Source organism: Marmota marmota, unplaced genomic scaffold, assembly GCF_001458135.2.
Source record: "Marmota marmota marmota unplaced genomic scaffold, marMar, whole genome shotgun sequence".
Classification (NCBI taxonomy): domain Eukaryota; kingdom Metazoa; phylum Chordata; class Mammalia; order Rodentia; family Sciuridae; genus Marmota; species Marmota marmota.
In genome coordinates, this window is record NW_026000169.1 from 3,109,060 (window position 1) to 3,125,731 (window position 16,672).

The window sequence follows — 16,672 nt, forward strand, 5'->3', positions numbered from 1 at the left end:
TTTTCTGTTTTTTTTTTTTTTTTTTAACAAAACAAATGGCAGCCTGGAACCATACTTCCCTATGATCTGGATAAATATATTTAGATGTCCTTTGGCTGGAGTTTTCGGGAGGAGCCAAGGCTCTGTGGGTCAAGAGTTGGCGCAGGAGCCAACGGATTGTCTGCCAAGAATTCTTGCCAAAACTTTTCAAGTTCGCAGTCCACACTCCAAGTCCTGCCCTTCTCCAGTGCTGTCACTGAGCTACAGCAGAGCTGGAGCAATACTCGCCAGTCTCCCTGCAGTGTCTCCCTTGGCGTCCACCCCTACACAAGACACCCTCTGGAAGCAGATTCAGCGGGAATTCGCAGCGGGGTGCGGCGACGCACGGGGGGCTCTGCTCACCTGGTTGGCGCGCGGCAGCCAAAGGCAACAATAGCAGCAACAGCGGCAGCAACTGCAGCGGCGCCGGTGGCAGTGGCAGTGGCAGCGCCGGCAGCCCGAGGCTTTGGCGGGACATCGCTTTGCGGCCGCGACCTCCTCTCGGCTGGTCTAGGCACCGCTGGGGCGCGCGGTGGCAGCTGTTGCAAGAGCAGCTCTCGGGGTGGCAGGCGGGCCCCGCGTCTTAGAAGTTGGGGAGTTCTTAACTTTCCTCTCCCATTAGCCCTGCCTATTTGGGGCTTTTTAGGGGCGAGGAAAGCTTCACGTGGCTTTGAGAACAACCTTCGCCCTACTGGGCCCCAATCTGGGGAAGGCGGATCCCTTTCGTCTGACCCTCCAGCAACCTGTGGGCAGGGCTGGGAAAGTTCCTCAGCTGCACTTCTGGGGAACGTGCAGGCTGCGCCCTGCTTTTTCAGGACTAGTCGGGCAGTTTGGCGGCCCAGGGCTTGAAGGAATCAGTTCACAGTGACACTGGTCTCTGCTTCCCAGATGGCCACGCTACTAGCAGAGGATGAGGCATCCAGAGTCATGGTAGAGCTCATACTCTGCCCACACGCGGTTCTCCTGCTTTGCGGTTCCTCAGGGATCAGAAACCCCGTGCCTCAGGCGATTTAACCTAAATCTATTTGCTGCTGCTAGAAACTTTTGATCGTTTGTTTCTCTTCTTTGGTTGGAGCCACCACTGGAGTGTGATTCACGCAGGGTTGAAACTAGATACCCCCTGATCCCCTGTGGTGTCCCCATTTCTCTGCATGGCTAGTTGAAAGTGACATTGTGAAGTAGGCAAAATTATGTCTTGGGTGTCATTGGCAAAGGGTGCCCTGGGTGACATTGTGAAGTAGGCAAAAGGCATCTTATTCATTCAATAGCATTGATTGAGCCCATCTTATGCTTCTGGTACCAGTGCTACAAAGACAGTTAAGAACAACTCCTCCCACAGACCTAGAAGGGACAAAGCCCTGTGAATAAACTGGTAGGTGAAAGTTGCCACTAATTCTGTAAAAGAGCTATGATTAAAGGGAAGTGGGGACAGCCAGATGTGGTGGGCAGGGCTGTGATCCCAGAAACTCTGGAGACTGAAGCAGGAGGATTACAAGTTCAAGACAAAGCATGGGCAATTTAGTGACACTCTGTATCAACATAAAATGGGGAAAAAATGAGGAAAAGAAAAGAAAAGAAAGAAAGAAATGAGGTGTATGTCAGTCGTGAGCTCTCCTGGGTTCAGTCTCCCCACAAAAGCTTAGTCCTTGTCCCCATACCAATCCAATAACAAGGACATGGTTTTGAGAAAAAGGAAAAAGAAGGTTTATTGCTTTGCCAGCAAAGGAGAAACACAGGGGACTCCTCCATCAGCAGGAACAGGGGGCTCTTAAAAAGGTAATTCAAAGGCTACATTCCAGGTGTTCTCTGTTGGAGTTGTAATTCATTTGTTAATTTGGGAGTAGTCATTTCTGACATCTTTGGAACCATCCCCAAAGTCTGAATTACTTCGTTCCTATGGCAGGTGTGTACTCAAGGACAGATAAATCTGCCTAGGATGGGGAAGAAAGGTAATCCTATTTTCCCTGAGAGATTAAGGAGAGAAGAAGAGAAAGAAACATGTCCATTTTAAAAATAAATCAAAGTGGCAGAGCAGCAAGGGCTACATTCAAAGCATAAAGCGGACCCCTCTTACATTACCACCAAAAAGAGAGAGTGAGCAGTGGGGACAGTTAGGAGGTGACAAGCCACCACTCAACCTCCACTTTTGACTTGGCCTTTCTTCTAAGCTTCAGTGAGGTTTCAAGGGATCATGGGAAGAGACAACAGACAGCACTTTTTCTAGAAAAGGAACTACATTTGTAATTGTTAGAAAAACATAGAACAACTAAAAGAACATCAAATCCCTGTACAAATTGCAAGTTACAATTTTGCTATCATGTTGACATTCATGTAATGAAGGAAGGAATTGAGGACATCGTAGCAATTGCACACTTTCCTTCAAGTTAGCAAATAAACAAGAAGGAAAATTATGAACATTTTGGTTGTGTCACGTAGGGAAGAGAACTACATTGGGACATTCAAGGAAGTTGTGCCACCCCAAATATTTCAGCCATGGTGCCATGTGTCACCCACCTTCATCCTACTAACCCTTATTATCCAAGGAACAACGCATTTTGATGAAATAATATATATAAACATGTCTGATGTCAACTATGTAGCATTCATCCATCAATTATTTAGCCATTCAATGTTTGTTGCCTACCATGATCCAGGCACAGAGATGCCATCACAGACCTTGCTTCCAACAGGGGGAGCAATTACTTAGATAACAAATTAACTGGATCAAGAGTCTTTCAACTTCAAAGCCATTGCAGTTTGGGATCAGACAAGTCTTTGTTGTTGGGGGATTTCCCTGTGTACCCTTCACCCACTGGATGACAGTAGCACTCTCCACCATTTGTGACCCCTGAAAATGTCTCCAGACATTGTCAAATGTTCCCTTATGGTGCAAAAATGCCCTAGCTGAGAACCACTAAATTACGTGATGACAAATCTTCACTTATAAGTTGCTGGTTTTATATATCTGGGAGAGAGATGAGCAGCAAAAGTCACTCATTTTAAATCTAAGGTGAAGGGGACCAAAGAATGTGTCAGCTATGAAACGTTCTCATACTTCTGTAATGAACTTCCTGGTTTGGGGCTACTCGTCATCCATTACTTTAGTTTTGGTACCAACTTTTCATAAATCTGGACTCTACTGGTTTAGAGGTTTTAGTGAGCAAAGATGGAGGTATGGTCCCACCATGGCACACAGTACAGTGTCCTATAATTGGAATTTGAAAACACGATCCTTTTATGAGTTCCTCTGGAAAAAAAAATTGGGTAAGAAAAGGATTCTAGTGTTGGTTAGAGTAATCTAGCTTGGCTATCAATAAAGAAATAGCACTGCTGCATAGCTGGAGCTGAAGCAGTAGAGGGAATTCAGGGGAGTCCCTTGTGTCATCATATACTAGGAACAGTAATGGAAGTGCTGAAACCTCACCCAGGCAGCTCTGCTGGGGAGTCCGGCTCCTTATCGCAATGAGCAAAGAACCCCAAGCAGCTGAGATGCCCGCCCAAAGCAAGGGAAGGTGGAAAGAAAGCGGAAAAGAGAAGTCGCAAGTATCATCTATAGCCAAGTGACCATGTAGAAACTGGGACAGTGGACTTCATTGGCTTCTATATTTCTTGCCTTGCTGTAACATATATATGGTGAATTGAAAATTTTATAATTCCATTATGTACTATGCCAAATGTAAACCTGTTTCTTTCCCAAAAGACTATAGTTAACTTAGATTCAAACAGTGATCCATTGGTGGTTAAAAAAAAAGTCGTGCCAAATTTAAGGGTATTCTGTCTACTTGGGAAATCCTTACTATCCTTTACCTCTTCCATATCCTCCCCTTCCTCAGGGGGTTTATGTACTAACATGGTATTAAGTAAGGGACTCAGTGAATTATTCTTTTAACCTTTTGGTCTCCACTAAGATGTGGTTTGTCTCATCCAGCTGTCAGGAATTACAATGCACAGTTGTCTGCTGTTGATGTCTGCAGCACCACCATGACCTAAGGTTAAGATTCCCACATACTCTGTGTATTAATTAGGGTAACGCCATCCACGGTGATAAGTGAACTCTGTGTGTTCAATGGATTTATGCAATGCAGTGTGGGCATTCTTCTTGGTAAGTGGCTTTCTTCCATGTGGATATCTAGGAACTCAATGTCCTTTCATCTGTGGCTTCACCATACACTAAAGCAGAAGTTCCCAAACTGAGGGCCAAAAACTTTAATAGCAGTGATTTGATCAGTTTCCAACAGACAGCTGTGTTTCCCTGAGAAAGTTAAAAGTATCCCAAGGAGCCCTTTTGTTTCATTGTAATATGTTCTGCTATTATTGTTTTCTATGAATATTTGATGGATTCTTAGATACCCTCTGTGAATTCACTGTGGTTGCCAAATTGTATGTAGGAACCATGACCATTGGCCTTGCAATCTTTTCTTTCAGCCACAGAGAAGGCAAAGAGTGTGGAAAGAGCAAACACACCTGCTTCTTAATCAATTCCACTCACCTTCCATCGGTAAGAACTGAACATATTGTCACACCTGGGATGTTACCTCTCAGTACAGAAGAGAACAAGAAACACATCTTGGGTAAGCAGCTAACTGTTTCTGGCACATTGGGCAACCTCTCCATCCTGACTTAGATCCTACTTGGGCTTTTGGTTCATCTTTATACCCTTCTGAACCCTGGTATAGTGGCAGTTAGGGGGCTTAAAGTTATTCTGACCTAGTGATCATCAATCAGTAAGTCTGTCTTAAGTGTCATCTCCCTAAACACCTCCCCTGGCCACTCTAAACCTCTGGTGCCATGGGTGACACAGGGCTCTTTTTCAAGACTTGCAAGTTCATGAGCTACAGTGGGGGAGGTTTAACTATCATCTTCTCTGCTCCCATAAATCTAGACCTACTTGGCATTTCTATTACTAAATATTTCCACGCCCTGCCCCACCCATCAATAGGTGACTCTTCTCCTAGAGGTGCTGGGCTTTCTCACCAATCCTCTGTGCACGTCTCACCAGTTTTTTAAACTTTTTTACTTCTGTGCATAAGAACAAATTCAATATTAGCATACCTTCTTATTCCGATTTATGGTTCTTCAATGTACTGTATACCATCTTATCTCAGTCTGTCTTTCCATTTTTCAAACCAAGCTTTTGAATATTTTAAAACATTTTTTTCTCTTAGATGTATGGACCTTACATTTTAGTGCCTGTTGAAGACTAGTGTCTCTATAACACAAGACCTCAAAAAGCCACAAATCAGCCAGGCATGGTGGCACACCCTTGCTATTCCAATGACTCAGGAGACTGGGCAGGAGGTCAGCAAGTTCAAGGCCAGCCTCAGCAACTTAGCAAGACCCTAAGCAACTTAGATCTTCAAAACAAAAAATAAATACTCTGGGTTCAATCCCTAGTATCTCTGTGCCCCCATCTGCAAAAAGCCACACATCTTAATCTTTTATTTTCCAATATTTTAGTATTCTTCTTTGAGTAATACCTTAGCCTCTTGGAAGGAATCTAATAATGGAAGTTTCTAAGTTAAACAAGAAATTTTCAGAAGAAAAATGCATTAGGTAATATTTTAGACTACTATCTAAGTAGTCTTATGTATATTTACTGCTGTAATTAATTTCTCCTTTTCTGTTCTTTTTTCCCCTTATTGTGTATATAGTTGCATTGGTAATTAAATAAACCATTTGGTGTATTGCTACAGAACCAAAGAAAGGATGAACACTCCTCAGAAATCCTGGGCTTGGGCTTTTTGCCTGTCCAACATATTGCTCTATTAAATGCTCACAGCTCTTCTTCCAATTTTTGTTTGTACCAGGGATTGAACCCAGGGGTGCTTAACCACTGAGCCACATCCCCAGACCTTTTTATTTTTATTTAGAGACAGAGACTTGCTAAGGTTGCTTAGGGCCTGGCTTTGAATTTGATATTCTCCTGCTTCAGCCTCCCAAACCTCTGGTATTACAGGTGTGTGCTACTATGCCCAGGTTCTTTTAGGTTTTAAGAAAGAATTTAAGCCTTGATGATATTGGAATAACAACGAATAAATAAAAGGTGCTTGATAAATATTTGATGAATCTGGCTGGTCTTGATTTAATGAAGACAATAAGAAGAAAAATCTTGGGCACTTATTTCTTGGAAAATGGCTAAAAATGAACCTTTATAGGCAATCCAGGGCCAAAACTCCAGATTTCTTTCTTGGAAAAGTTTATGTTTCAGTCTAGTTGTGTAAACTAGATGAATATCTCCTGGGTATGAAGAATTGAGTTAGAAACTGTGCATATCAATCTTCCACACAATTGTAATCTGAGAAGGAAGTCTGGTGACGGCCAAGAGCGTTTGAACACTCCGTCTGTTGAGCAACATGCTGTCTGCTAGCTCTTTCAACTTTAAGATGAGTGATAAGAAACAAGAACCAGACGACAGGAGTCTGAAAAATACTGCAGAATGACAGAAAGGGGGCATCATACTGAAATCTCTAATTTCTAAACATTTCCAATCTTAGGGATCAAAATAGAATTTAGAAGACGTTTAGGCATCTTCCATAGCATATGAGAAAACATGGCCTCTATTTACTAAGAAAGACCATTTATAAAGAGAAACAGATGGTGTACAATTAGAAAAATGAGAAATTATACCCCAATGATACAAATGTATGAATTGCCAAGATCATTGTAATGTTATGTGTAGAAAATAATAATAAATATAATAATAAAGAGAAACAGATTGAAAAGAAAATGCATGAAATGAAAAGGGAGATGGGGATAGGACAAGAAGAAAGTTGATAGAAAACAAAGAGTTTAGCAGTAGAATTAACATCGCTAAGAAGAGAAATTGACATGTTGAAAATGAAGTAATTTGAAGGACACATTGTTGAAATCTTCCAAAAAGTAGGAGGGTAAGACTTTTTAAAAATGAAAAAAAAAAAAAGAGAGATACCAAAGATTATAATTCAATGTAAGAAAAATATGTGTTCCTGGAGATGAAATGAACTAATTAGAATAGAAGCACCTCTCAAAACCCTATCAAGAAAATTTTTCCAAGCTGAAGAAACAGATCTAAGTGCTTCTTCCTGACGGTTGTGATGGGAGGTGCACACGTCACCTATGTGGTAGTCTTGGCAAAAAACATTCAACTTGCATCAAGTCAGGAGGACAAAAGTGGGCTGGGTCAACTCATGGGTATATGACAAGCTTTGAAGGGATCTGTGCTCAATTTGATGTCTGCTGTGACCATCTTGAAATTCTTAAATTTTTAGCAAAGTGGCTTTTCATTTTGCAGTAGGTCTTGCGAATTATGCAGATGTTCTGGAATCTGGCAAATCCAGATCGTAGGACATTCTACAGGACAACAGGTCTATATTCTTTTAAAATATCATTATTTAATGGCTACTCCTCCCCATAAAACACACACACACACACACACACACACACACACACACACACAGAGCACTCTCTAGGTTAAAGGCAACTAAAGAGAAACAATGTGATATTTAATTAAATACTGAGTAGGGTGTGTATAGAGTGTGATATGAAGGAGATTTTTTTCTGGGGAATATTTGAAGACATTATTTATTTATTTTGGTACTGGGGATTGAACTTGGGGTTGCTTTACTACTGAGCTACATCCCCACCCCTTTTCATTTTTTGAGACAGGACCTTGGTAAGTTGCTGAGGCTGGCCTTGAACTTGGCTCTTCCTGCCTTAGCCTCCCAAGTCTCTGGGATTATGCAACTGCACCAGTATGCTCAGTTATTTGAATACATTTAAACAAATAAGGACATTGTACAAGATGGTATTTATTATATATTTAAAAACTTTAAATATATATATATATATATATAGTATTTGGGGGAGGTGCAGAAGAATGTCCTGGTCTTCATGGAATATACATGCTCTTGTGAAGTGGTAATTATTTCTGCAGTTTTAAAATGATTTGGTAAAGGTAAATGTATGCATTGCTGGACAGAAGGAAAATAAATATGGAAAAAACAAACTTTTTTTTTTTACTTTAAGGGGATAGTTTTTATTTTCCATCAAGAGATATTTTTATTGACATATAATAATTTCATTTCTTAGCTATTGTGAATACAATAACTACTACAATAAACATGGGAGTGCACATATCTCTTTAATCAACTGATTTCATTTCCTTTGGATATTTATCTAGTATTGGGATTGCTGGGTCATACGGTAGTTCTATTTTAAGTTTTTTGAGAACCCTCCACACTGTTTTAGGGGGCAGCTTTTAATGGATAGTTGCTCGTTGGCTTCCCAGGTAACTTTTCTCTTGTCCAGAATCTCCCTTTCCAAGTTACCATCGCTATCTAAGCTCTCAGCGCCTCTTCCTGTGCCCCTCAGCAGCCAGCATATCCGTTCCCTTACCCCAGCTCTTCCAAGCCTATCAGTTCACCTGCTGCTTTTGAAAGTCCTCTCTCAACAAAGGTGGGCCTCTTCTTAAGGATAATAGAGTTTCTGCTATAAAGAAAATAGTAGGTTTGGAATTGGCACCTACACAAAGAAGAAGAGAAATACTGTGAACGTTCCAGAGGAGAGGGAGAGGAGGAATGTGGATTACCTGCAGAACCCTACACATCAGATTGACTTTGACTGCTCTGCACTGTGAAATGCCAGGAGATATTGGAATACCATCTGTAGACTTTCTGGGGGGAAAAGGTTGTGAATGTGAAATTTTTATATTCATTTAATTTTAGTTTCCATGTGAAGGCAAAGTTTCAAAGCCACCAAAAATACACCAAAAATTTCTAAGAATCATTTGTAAAAGAATTACTTTGATACACATCAACTGACAAGTCCAAAGTAGACCTGAGGAGAAGGGAAATCATGTAAAAATGTAAAGGGGAATCTTTCATGCAGTTTAGAAATTCTGGACCCAAAATTCAGGAATCAAGTTGGTTTCACATTGTCTTGTGGCTTCTGTAGCTAGGAAGAGCTTGCTCTCCTCTGTGCTTCTATTAGCAGGCTATATTTTTCTTCTGCTTTCATTTTGTCTGCTGATGCAAAGTGTATTTCTTAGTCTACACCCTTCACCACAGGCTCAGATTAACTCCTGGATTTGGTTGATGATCAGGTAAAACACTTAAACAGGTACTTTACTATATATCACTATCAAGTTACTGGGTTGGAACACTATGTCAAGAAGAATTACATAACAGAATCAAAATTACATAAAAACCATAAGGGCCATTTTTATTGCCAAATAAATTGAGCAATGATTTTGTACTTCCTGACAACTCCTATCGAATCATGAGTCATGTTTTTAAAAACTGGATCTAGGAAAAACAAATGACTCAGGAATGCTATACAGTTGGCCCTTCATATTTGTGGGTTGCACATCTAGGGTTTCGATCAACTTCAAATCAAAAATATGGGAAAAACAAAAATTGTATTCCTACTGAACATGTATACTTTGTCTTTATTCCCTAAACAACATAGTATAACAAGTATATACATACTATTTACATTGTATTAGGTATTATAAGTATTGGGATTGCTGGATCATACGGTAGGCTTTGAGGTGTATGCAGTCTAGAGATAAAGTGTACAGGAGAATGTGCATAGGGGATAAATAAATACCATGCCATTTTATATAAGGGACTCGAGCATCTGCAGATTTTTGTTTTGGGGGCAGTTCAGAACTAATCCCCTGTGAGTACCAAGCAATGGCTGTTTTAATAGTCATGAAGCCCATCTCCTTAGTGCCTGCCTTCTGTGGTATTATCCTTGATACTAAGGGAGCACGGGATATTTGGCTGAACTAAAGTTTCATGTTTGGACGTGTCTGGTGAATGCATGAGTCCACATGTATTCATCCAAGTTGATTTATACTGAAGAAGGAAATGGGAAGTAGGCTCATGTGTGAGCACTGAGGAGAAAGCAAAATGGGTGCGAGATGGAGGAAAGAATGGGAAGAAAAGCATGATGTCTCCCATCAGATGCCTGCCCAGTGACTTGGTTTGAGTTCTTGAAAGAAAAAAGGGGTTTTGGGCAGAGGGAGAAAGGGCAGATTTCAAGAATGAGTTTTTAGACCTGGGAACATCAGAGCATTGTTCTGACATCAGATGGCAGCAGGGCTTGTGGAGCAGGGAAGAGAGTCATCCCTTCCATCTCATCATAGCTCCCACTCAGCAACAACCTCGGGGAGGGCCACATGGCTTTGATGCTGTAAAACCCCATCATATGATATGAGTCCCAAATGTAAATAGTCTAAGAGGAAGGGCACATTTTCACAAGGTTAATGAAATGAAAATAGTGGCTGAAGCGAGGATAGGAGCCAATGATGGGTATCATTACCAATTTGTTTGACTGTGTGAAAGAAAGAATAGTGAGAGCATATTACATCAGATGTCTCTGCATTATGTCTCTGTATTAGGGGGGTTTGGGTGACTTCTTTTCCTCACATCAATATTTTTCAAAAATTTTATGACCATAATATGATAGTTTCTCATTTAAATTTTTTACCTTTAATTTTAGAATATCTGTAGGAAATTTCATTTTACATATCAAAACCAAAATATTTGAAAGTGTTCTGATTGAATAAATCCTTGTAATAGACTTAATTAGATTATAACTAGAAAAAGGGGTTTTCAATAAGCTATTGTACAGTTTGAAACAAAAAATCCATTTCAAAGCCAGCCTTTTCACTTTGAATAAATAGTTTGGTTACAACATATTTTTGTAGTTGTATTTTTTTTTTTCCTGCAAAGCTTCTCTGTGATCAAAAACAGCAGTTGGGTATTTGGATCATTTAGGAAGCATTTTGAAAATACTCAGGGTTGCTTACTGCCCAATGATCATGCATTTTGATCTGATCACATCTGGATTGAGGTTTTTAAATCCTTCCTTAAAAAAAAAGGCGGGGTGCATTTCCTCAGTCTGTATTGTGGAGAGCATCTTTTTTTTTTTTTTTTAATCTTATCCTGGGAAAGCTTGATATTCATCTAGTTTCATCTCTCCTGGATGAACCCTGTGCTGGTCTGTTCTTTTCTCCTTAAAATCCTTGAAAATCAGTATAGTGTTAAATGAATGTTGTCTTCCCTTTAGAGTGGTCCAGAACAGTGGAGGCTCTGAGGTGTATGCAGTTGGATTTCAGCTCAGCGGGATTATTCACCAGCCTGAGTGATGGTTCAACACTGGCTCCTCCAGGGGGGATGACTTTAAACACCCCACCCTCCAATAAAGAGGCTTACTGGGCCTTTTCACATAAACATTAAGCCAAATCAAAGCAGCAGAGTTGCCCTCTGACCTCCAGGACCCTCCCACTCCTCCTCCATCACTTGTTTTATTAGCTTCCCACATGGAAGTCCTGGTTCCCTTACGAGGATGACAGTGGAGTTTTGCCTTTGAATTCTCTATACTGTCCACACAAAGCCCTTTATTGACACTAGGATTTAATGGCCTAGGAGAGCGTTTATTTTTATTTCCCTGTTTGCCCCCCACCTCATTTTGATCAGTGAAAAATGGTGGTTAAGATTTGTGGTTTCTGGGACTGAATCATGTGGTTTCAAATCTTCACTTTGTCACTTACTGAGTAAGTAACGATGTGTCTTCCTGCCTTTGTTCCTGACCTGGATCATGGTGCCATTTCCTAGGTGTTATATAAGTGCTGTGAGTTAACAGAATTAAAGAGATGTGAACAGTGTGTGTGCACTGTTGCACAAGAGCTGACTTGACCTGGTTTTGAAGTCACAGCTAAAAACTCTCAGTTCCTTTTTTGGGGGAGGTTTGCTAAGCCCTGCCCTGAAGCTACTTCCCTTGCCAGGTTCAGGTTCTGGTTATAAACTTGAGTTACCATATCCAATAGGCAACTGCCAGAGCCCTCCGGAGAGCACTACCCATGGCTGGCCTCTCTGTGGGCCTGTGGAATTATTCAAAGCATCCACCCCAGGAAACCACAAAACCAAGCTACCCACCCCGCCTCCCCACCCTATATAAACTCCCCCTACAGCTCCAGCTTACTGTTATTCTGTCCCCTGAAGCATGCCCCCATGTGGCTTTGCATAGCAGCCTCCTTTATTTTTGGAGCTGTAAGAAATAAAAAGTCTATCTTTTGTCTCTTCAGATACCATTGTGTTGTGTCTGGACATCTGAAGAACCTATAATCATAACAAATATATAATTTTGAAATATATGGTATGTGCTAAATAAATGTTACCTCCCCCCTTTTTAAAGGGCTTTTTATTTCTGATTTCTACAAAATTTTTTGCACATAAAAGCTTGCAAGACTCTTTCTGAGGGTAAATCATACTTTTTGCTGAGATCATACTTTGTAGGAGTTCTTTATATTGACCATCATATTAGGAAAACATCTTTTCAGTTTTAATTTTGGTGACTTTATTGTATTTCAAATTGCAAACAAATGTAACAAAGGAAAATACAGTTTATAAATCTAAACTACAGTTAATTTTTCTAAATTTAAAATTCTTAAAGCATTTTTTTTTCCTTTTTGTGATCCTGGGGATGAAACCCAGGGGCATTCTACCTCTCAGCTACATTCCCATTCCCTTATTTTTTTATTTCAAGACAGGATCTAAGTTGCCAAAGCTGCCCTTTGAGTTTAAGACCCTCCTGCCTCAGCCTCCCAGGTAGCTGGTATTACAGGTGTACAATGCTCAGCTTTCAAGTATTTTCTTATGAAAAGTTTTAATCCTAAACTAGAGCGGAATAAAAACCACATATACCCATCACGAGTTTCAATAATATGGCCAATATTCATCTATACTTCATATCTTCTTCCTTCTAAATGATACAGATTCTTTTCTGAAATTAAAATAACAATACCATTATGATATGTAAAAAAATGATACTTAAAATCAGCAAATTACAGAGACGCAGCTACATCAATGTTTACAACAACTCAATTAACAATACCTAAACTATGGAACCAACGTAGATGCCCTTCAACAGATGAATGGATAAAAAAATGTGGTATGTGTTTGTGTGTGTATTATACACACACACACAAACACACACACACACACAAGGGAATATTACTCAGCCTTAAAGAAGAATGAAATTGTGGCAAATGGATGGAGCTGGAGAATACCATGCTAAGTGAAATAAGCCAATCCTCTAAAACTAAAGTCTGAATGTTTTCTCTGATATGCAAATGGTAATTCACAATAAGAGGAATGTGCATATATAACTATACCACAGGTGGGATTCTACATCATGTACAACCAGAAGAATGAGAAATTATACTTCATCTAGGTATGATGTATCAAAGTGCATTCTTCTGTCATGTATAACTAATTAGAACAAATGAAAAAAGATAATTTCTTAATATCAATTTCCAAATTTCTCCAATTATCTCATAGATTTCTTCTTTTTATGTGATCCAAATAGTCTATATGAAATATTTCATTAATATCTTATGTAATTTTAACCTATCGATTCTTATATTCTCTTTTTCTCTCTTATTATTTGTTAGAAACACCATTTATTTATTTGTTTAAATAAAGCTAAGTAAGGTATGGGATACAAAAAACTGCATATATTTAAACCATTCCACTTGATATGCTTTGAAATACATGCATAAACATGAAACTTACCACAATCAAGATAAAAATCTATTACCTTAACTGTCCCTTAGAAATCCTTCCCTCTCACCACTTCACACCTTCCCACTCTGGATTACTAATCGGCTTTCTTTCCCTGAGATTAATTTGCACTTTCTAGAATTTTATGTAAATAGAATAATACATTATGTTTTTTGTCTTGTTTATTTGTTTTTACAGTGCTAGGGCCTTGTGCATGCTAGGTAAGCATTCTACCACTGAGCTCTACTCCCAACTCCCATTATCTATTCTTAACTAGATGTGGAGACCCATGCCTATAATCTCAGAAACTCAGGAAGCTGAGGCAGTAGGATAGCAAGTTCAAGCCCAGCCTGGGGGATATATCAAGTCCCTGTCACAAAATAAAATGAAAGAAGGACTGAAGATATAGCTCAATTATAGAATGCCCTGGTTTCAATCTTCAGTACTATGGGAAAAATTTTCCTCTATATGTATTCTTTTCATCTGGTCACTTTCACTAAGCATAATTACTTTAAAATTCATCCATGTTGTTTTATTATTGCTGATTAATATCCCACTGGATCAATTTACCACAATTTATCTATTTATCAACAGTTGGACTGTTGCTAGTTTTTGGCTCTCACCAATAGAGTTCCTATGAGCATTTGTATATGTCTTTATATGGACATTTGCTCTCATTTTTCTTAGAAAAACACCTAGGAGTAAATTTTCAGAGTTATATCATAAATCTATTATTTTTTTTTTATGAATCTGCCAATCTAATTTTCAAGGAGGTTGCAACTTGGTAGGGGAAAATCCCCCACAGGGTATGAGTGTTAGTTACTCCATATTCTTGTCAACACTTATTATGATCAATCTCTAATTTTAGCCATTTTAATGGGTTTATAATGATATCATTGTTTTAATTTGTTTCCCCTTATAACATATGATACTTTTTTTTAAATTTACTTTTTTTATTTACTTAATTGCCATCTGTGTATTTTCTTCAGTGAGTGTCTATTAAAGTCTTTGGCCCAATTTTTAATTGGGTTGTTTCCCTATATTGAGTTTTAAGAGTTCTTTATTAATATTTTTGATAATTTATTAGTATTGTTTTTTGCCAATGTTTTCTCCTAACTGTGGCTAATTTTTTTTTACTCACAGATGTTTTTGATTTCAATGGAGTCCACTTCACCAATTATTATTATTATTTTTTTATGGCCTGATGTGTCCAAAAGTCATTGGACACATTTGGTGATGTGTCTCAAAAGTCATTGTCATGTCCAAAGTTTCTTTGTTTCTCCTTATTCTTTTCTAGAAATTTTATATTTTTGCATTTTATATTTAGATCCTAATCAATTTTGAGTTAATTTTCATAGAAGGTGTAAGGTCTATGTCTTAACTTACTATTTTTGTTTATGTTTTCCATCACTGTGACAAAATACATGATAAAAACAATTCAATGAAGAAAAAAATTATTTTGGCTTATGATTTGAGATGTTTCAGTCCGTAGTTGTCTGGATTTGTTCCTTTGAGGTTGAAGCAAGACAGAATATCATGACATAAAGGCTAGGCAGAGGAAAGATGCTCACCTCATGGCAAGCAGAAAGCAGAGGGAGAAAAAGACTGAGCAAGGGGCCCAGGATATACCCTTCCAGAGCATGTCCTCAGACTCCCAGCTCCTACAGTTTCAGCGACCTCCCAATAATGCCATAAAATTTTTAATCCATCAGTGGATTCATCTGTTAATGAAATCAGAGCCCTTATGATTCAATCATTTCCCAAAGTCCCACCTCTGAGCACTGCTGCACTGGAGACCAAGTGTCCAACACATGAGCCTTTGGGAGACAGTCCAGATCCAAACCATAGAATGTGTGAATGTTCAGTTGTTCCCGCACCATTTTTTAAAAAATGCTTTGTGCCATTGTATTGCTTTTGCTCCTCGTCAGTTGACTATATTTATGTTGGCCTATTACTAGACTTTCTATTCTGTTCCATTGATACATTTCTGTATTTTTCCACCACTATTGTGATTTCTTGATTATTGTAGTCTTATAGTAAGTCTTGAAATTGTATAGTGCAAGTGTCCCAACTTTATTTATTTTGAGGGGGTACTGGGGATTGAACTCAGGGATACTTGACCACTGAGCCACATCCCCAGGTTTATTCTGTATTTTACTTAGAGACAAGGTCTCTCTGAGTTGCTTAGCACCTTGCTTTTGTTGAGGCTGGCTTTGAACACCTGATCCTCCTGCCTGAGCCTCCCAAGGTGCTGGGATTACAGGCATGCACCACCATGCCTGGCCCAAATTTATTCTTGTTCAGTATCACAACACTTGTTATTTTTTGTGTGGTGAGAGTGTAATTTTTTAAAAAAATAAAAGTACCCTTAAGGAAGTAAAGTACTATCTTATGTTTTTGACTTAACCGTACTCTACTATTGATGTTGAGTGTATTTTCATATGCTTGTTGGCCATGTGTAGGTCTTATTTGGAGAAATATATATTCATGTTTTTTTTGCCCATTTTCAAATTTGTGTCTTAATTTGTTTGGGATACTATAACAAAATACCACAAGTAGAATGGCTTATAAACAACAGATGTTCATGTTTCACAGTTCTGGAGGCAGGGAGGTCCAAAATCAAGTGTCAGAAAATTCAGTGCTTGGTGGTGGCCTGCTTACTGGTTTGTGCACAGTTGTCTTTTCACTGTATCCTCTCATGGCAGATGGGAGAAAGTCTCTCAGGCTTCTTTTATAAGGGCACTCATCTCATTCATGAGGCCTCTCAGGACTTGATCAGCTCCTAATACCATCACTTTGTGGGTAGGATTTCAACATATAAATGTTGGGGAGACACAAATATTCACACATAATATTACTGAGCTGAGGGCCTACCCAGTTGAGCTGGGGCAGCCACCACAGTCCTCCGGTGCCGGTCTTGTGACTTCGCCAGAAAGAACTCAAACACAGAGTAGCAAGTGAAAGTTTAAACAGTGGAAGGAGAGGGTTATGCACAACATGGGGACTACACAGACCGCCCAGAAGAGAGGACTGTGGGGTGCTCACAGGGCCGGAGTTTTTAAGGAAACGGAGTCCTTTGTTCTTGCTTTGAATTTGGCTGTATTTTG

At 39.3% G+C, this 16,672-nt stretch overlaps 1 protein-coding gene across 1 annotated transcript in view; it reads right to left on the reverse strand.

Moving 5' to 3' along the window:
- Plbd1 (phospholipase B domain containing 1) overlaps positions 1-738 on the reverse strand; it is a 67,846-nt gene extending 67,108 nt beyond the window's left edge. Inside the window, exon 1 of the mRNA XM_015498188.2 lies at positions 382-738. Coding sequence (XP_015353674.1) covers positions 382-496 — 115 coding nt within the window. The 5' untranslated portion in view covers positions 497-738. The remainder of the gene's footprint in view (positions 1-381) is intronic.
- Positions 739-16,672: the final 15,934 nt, after the last annotated feature.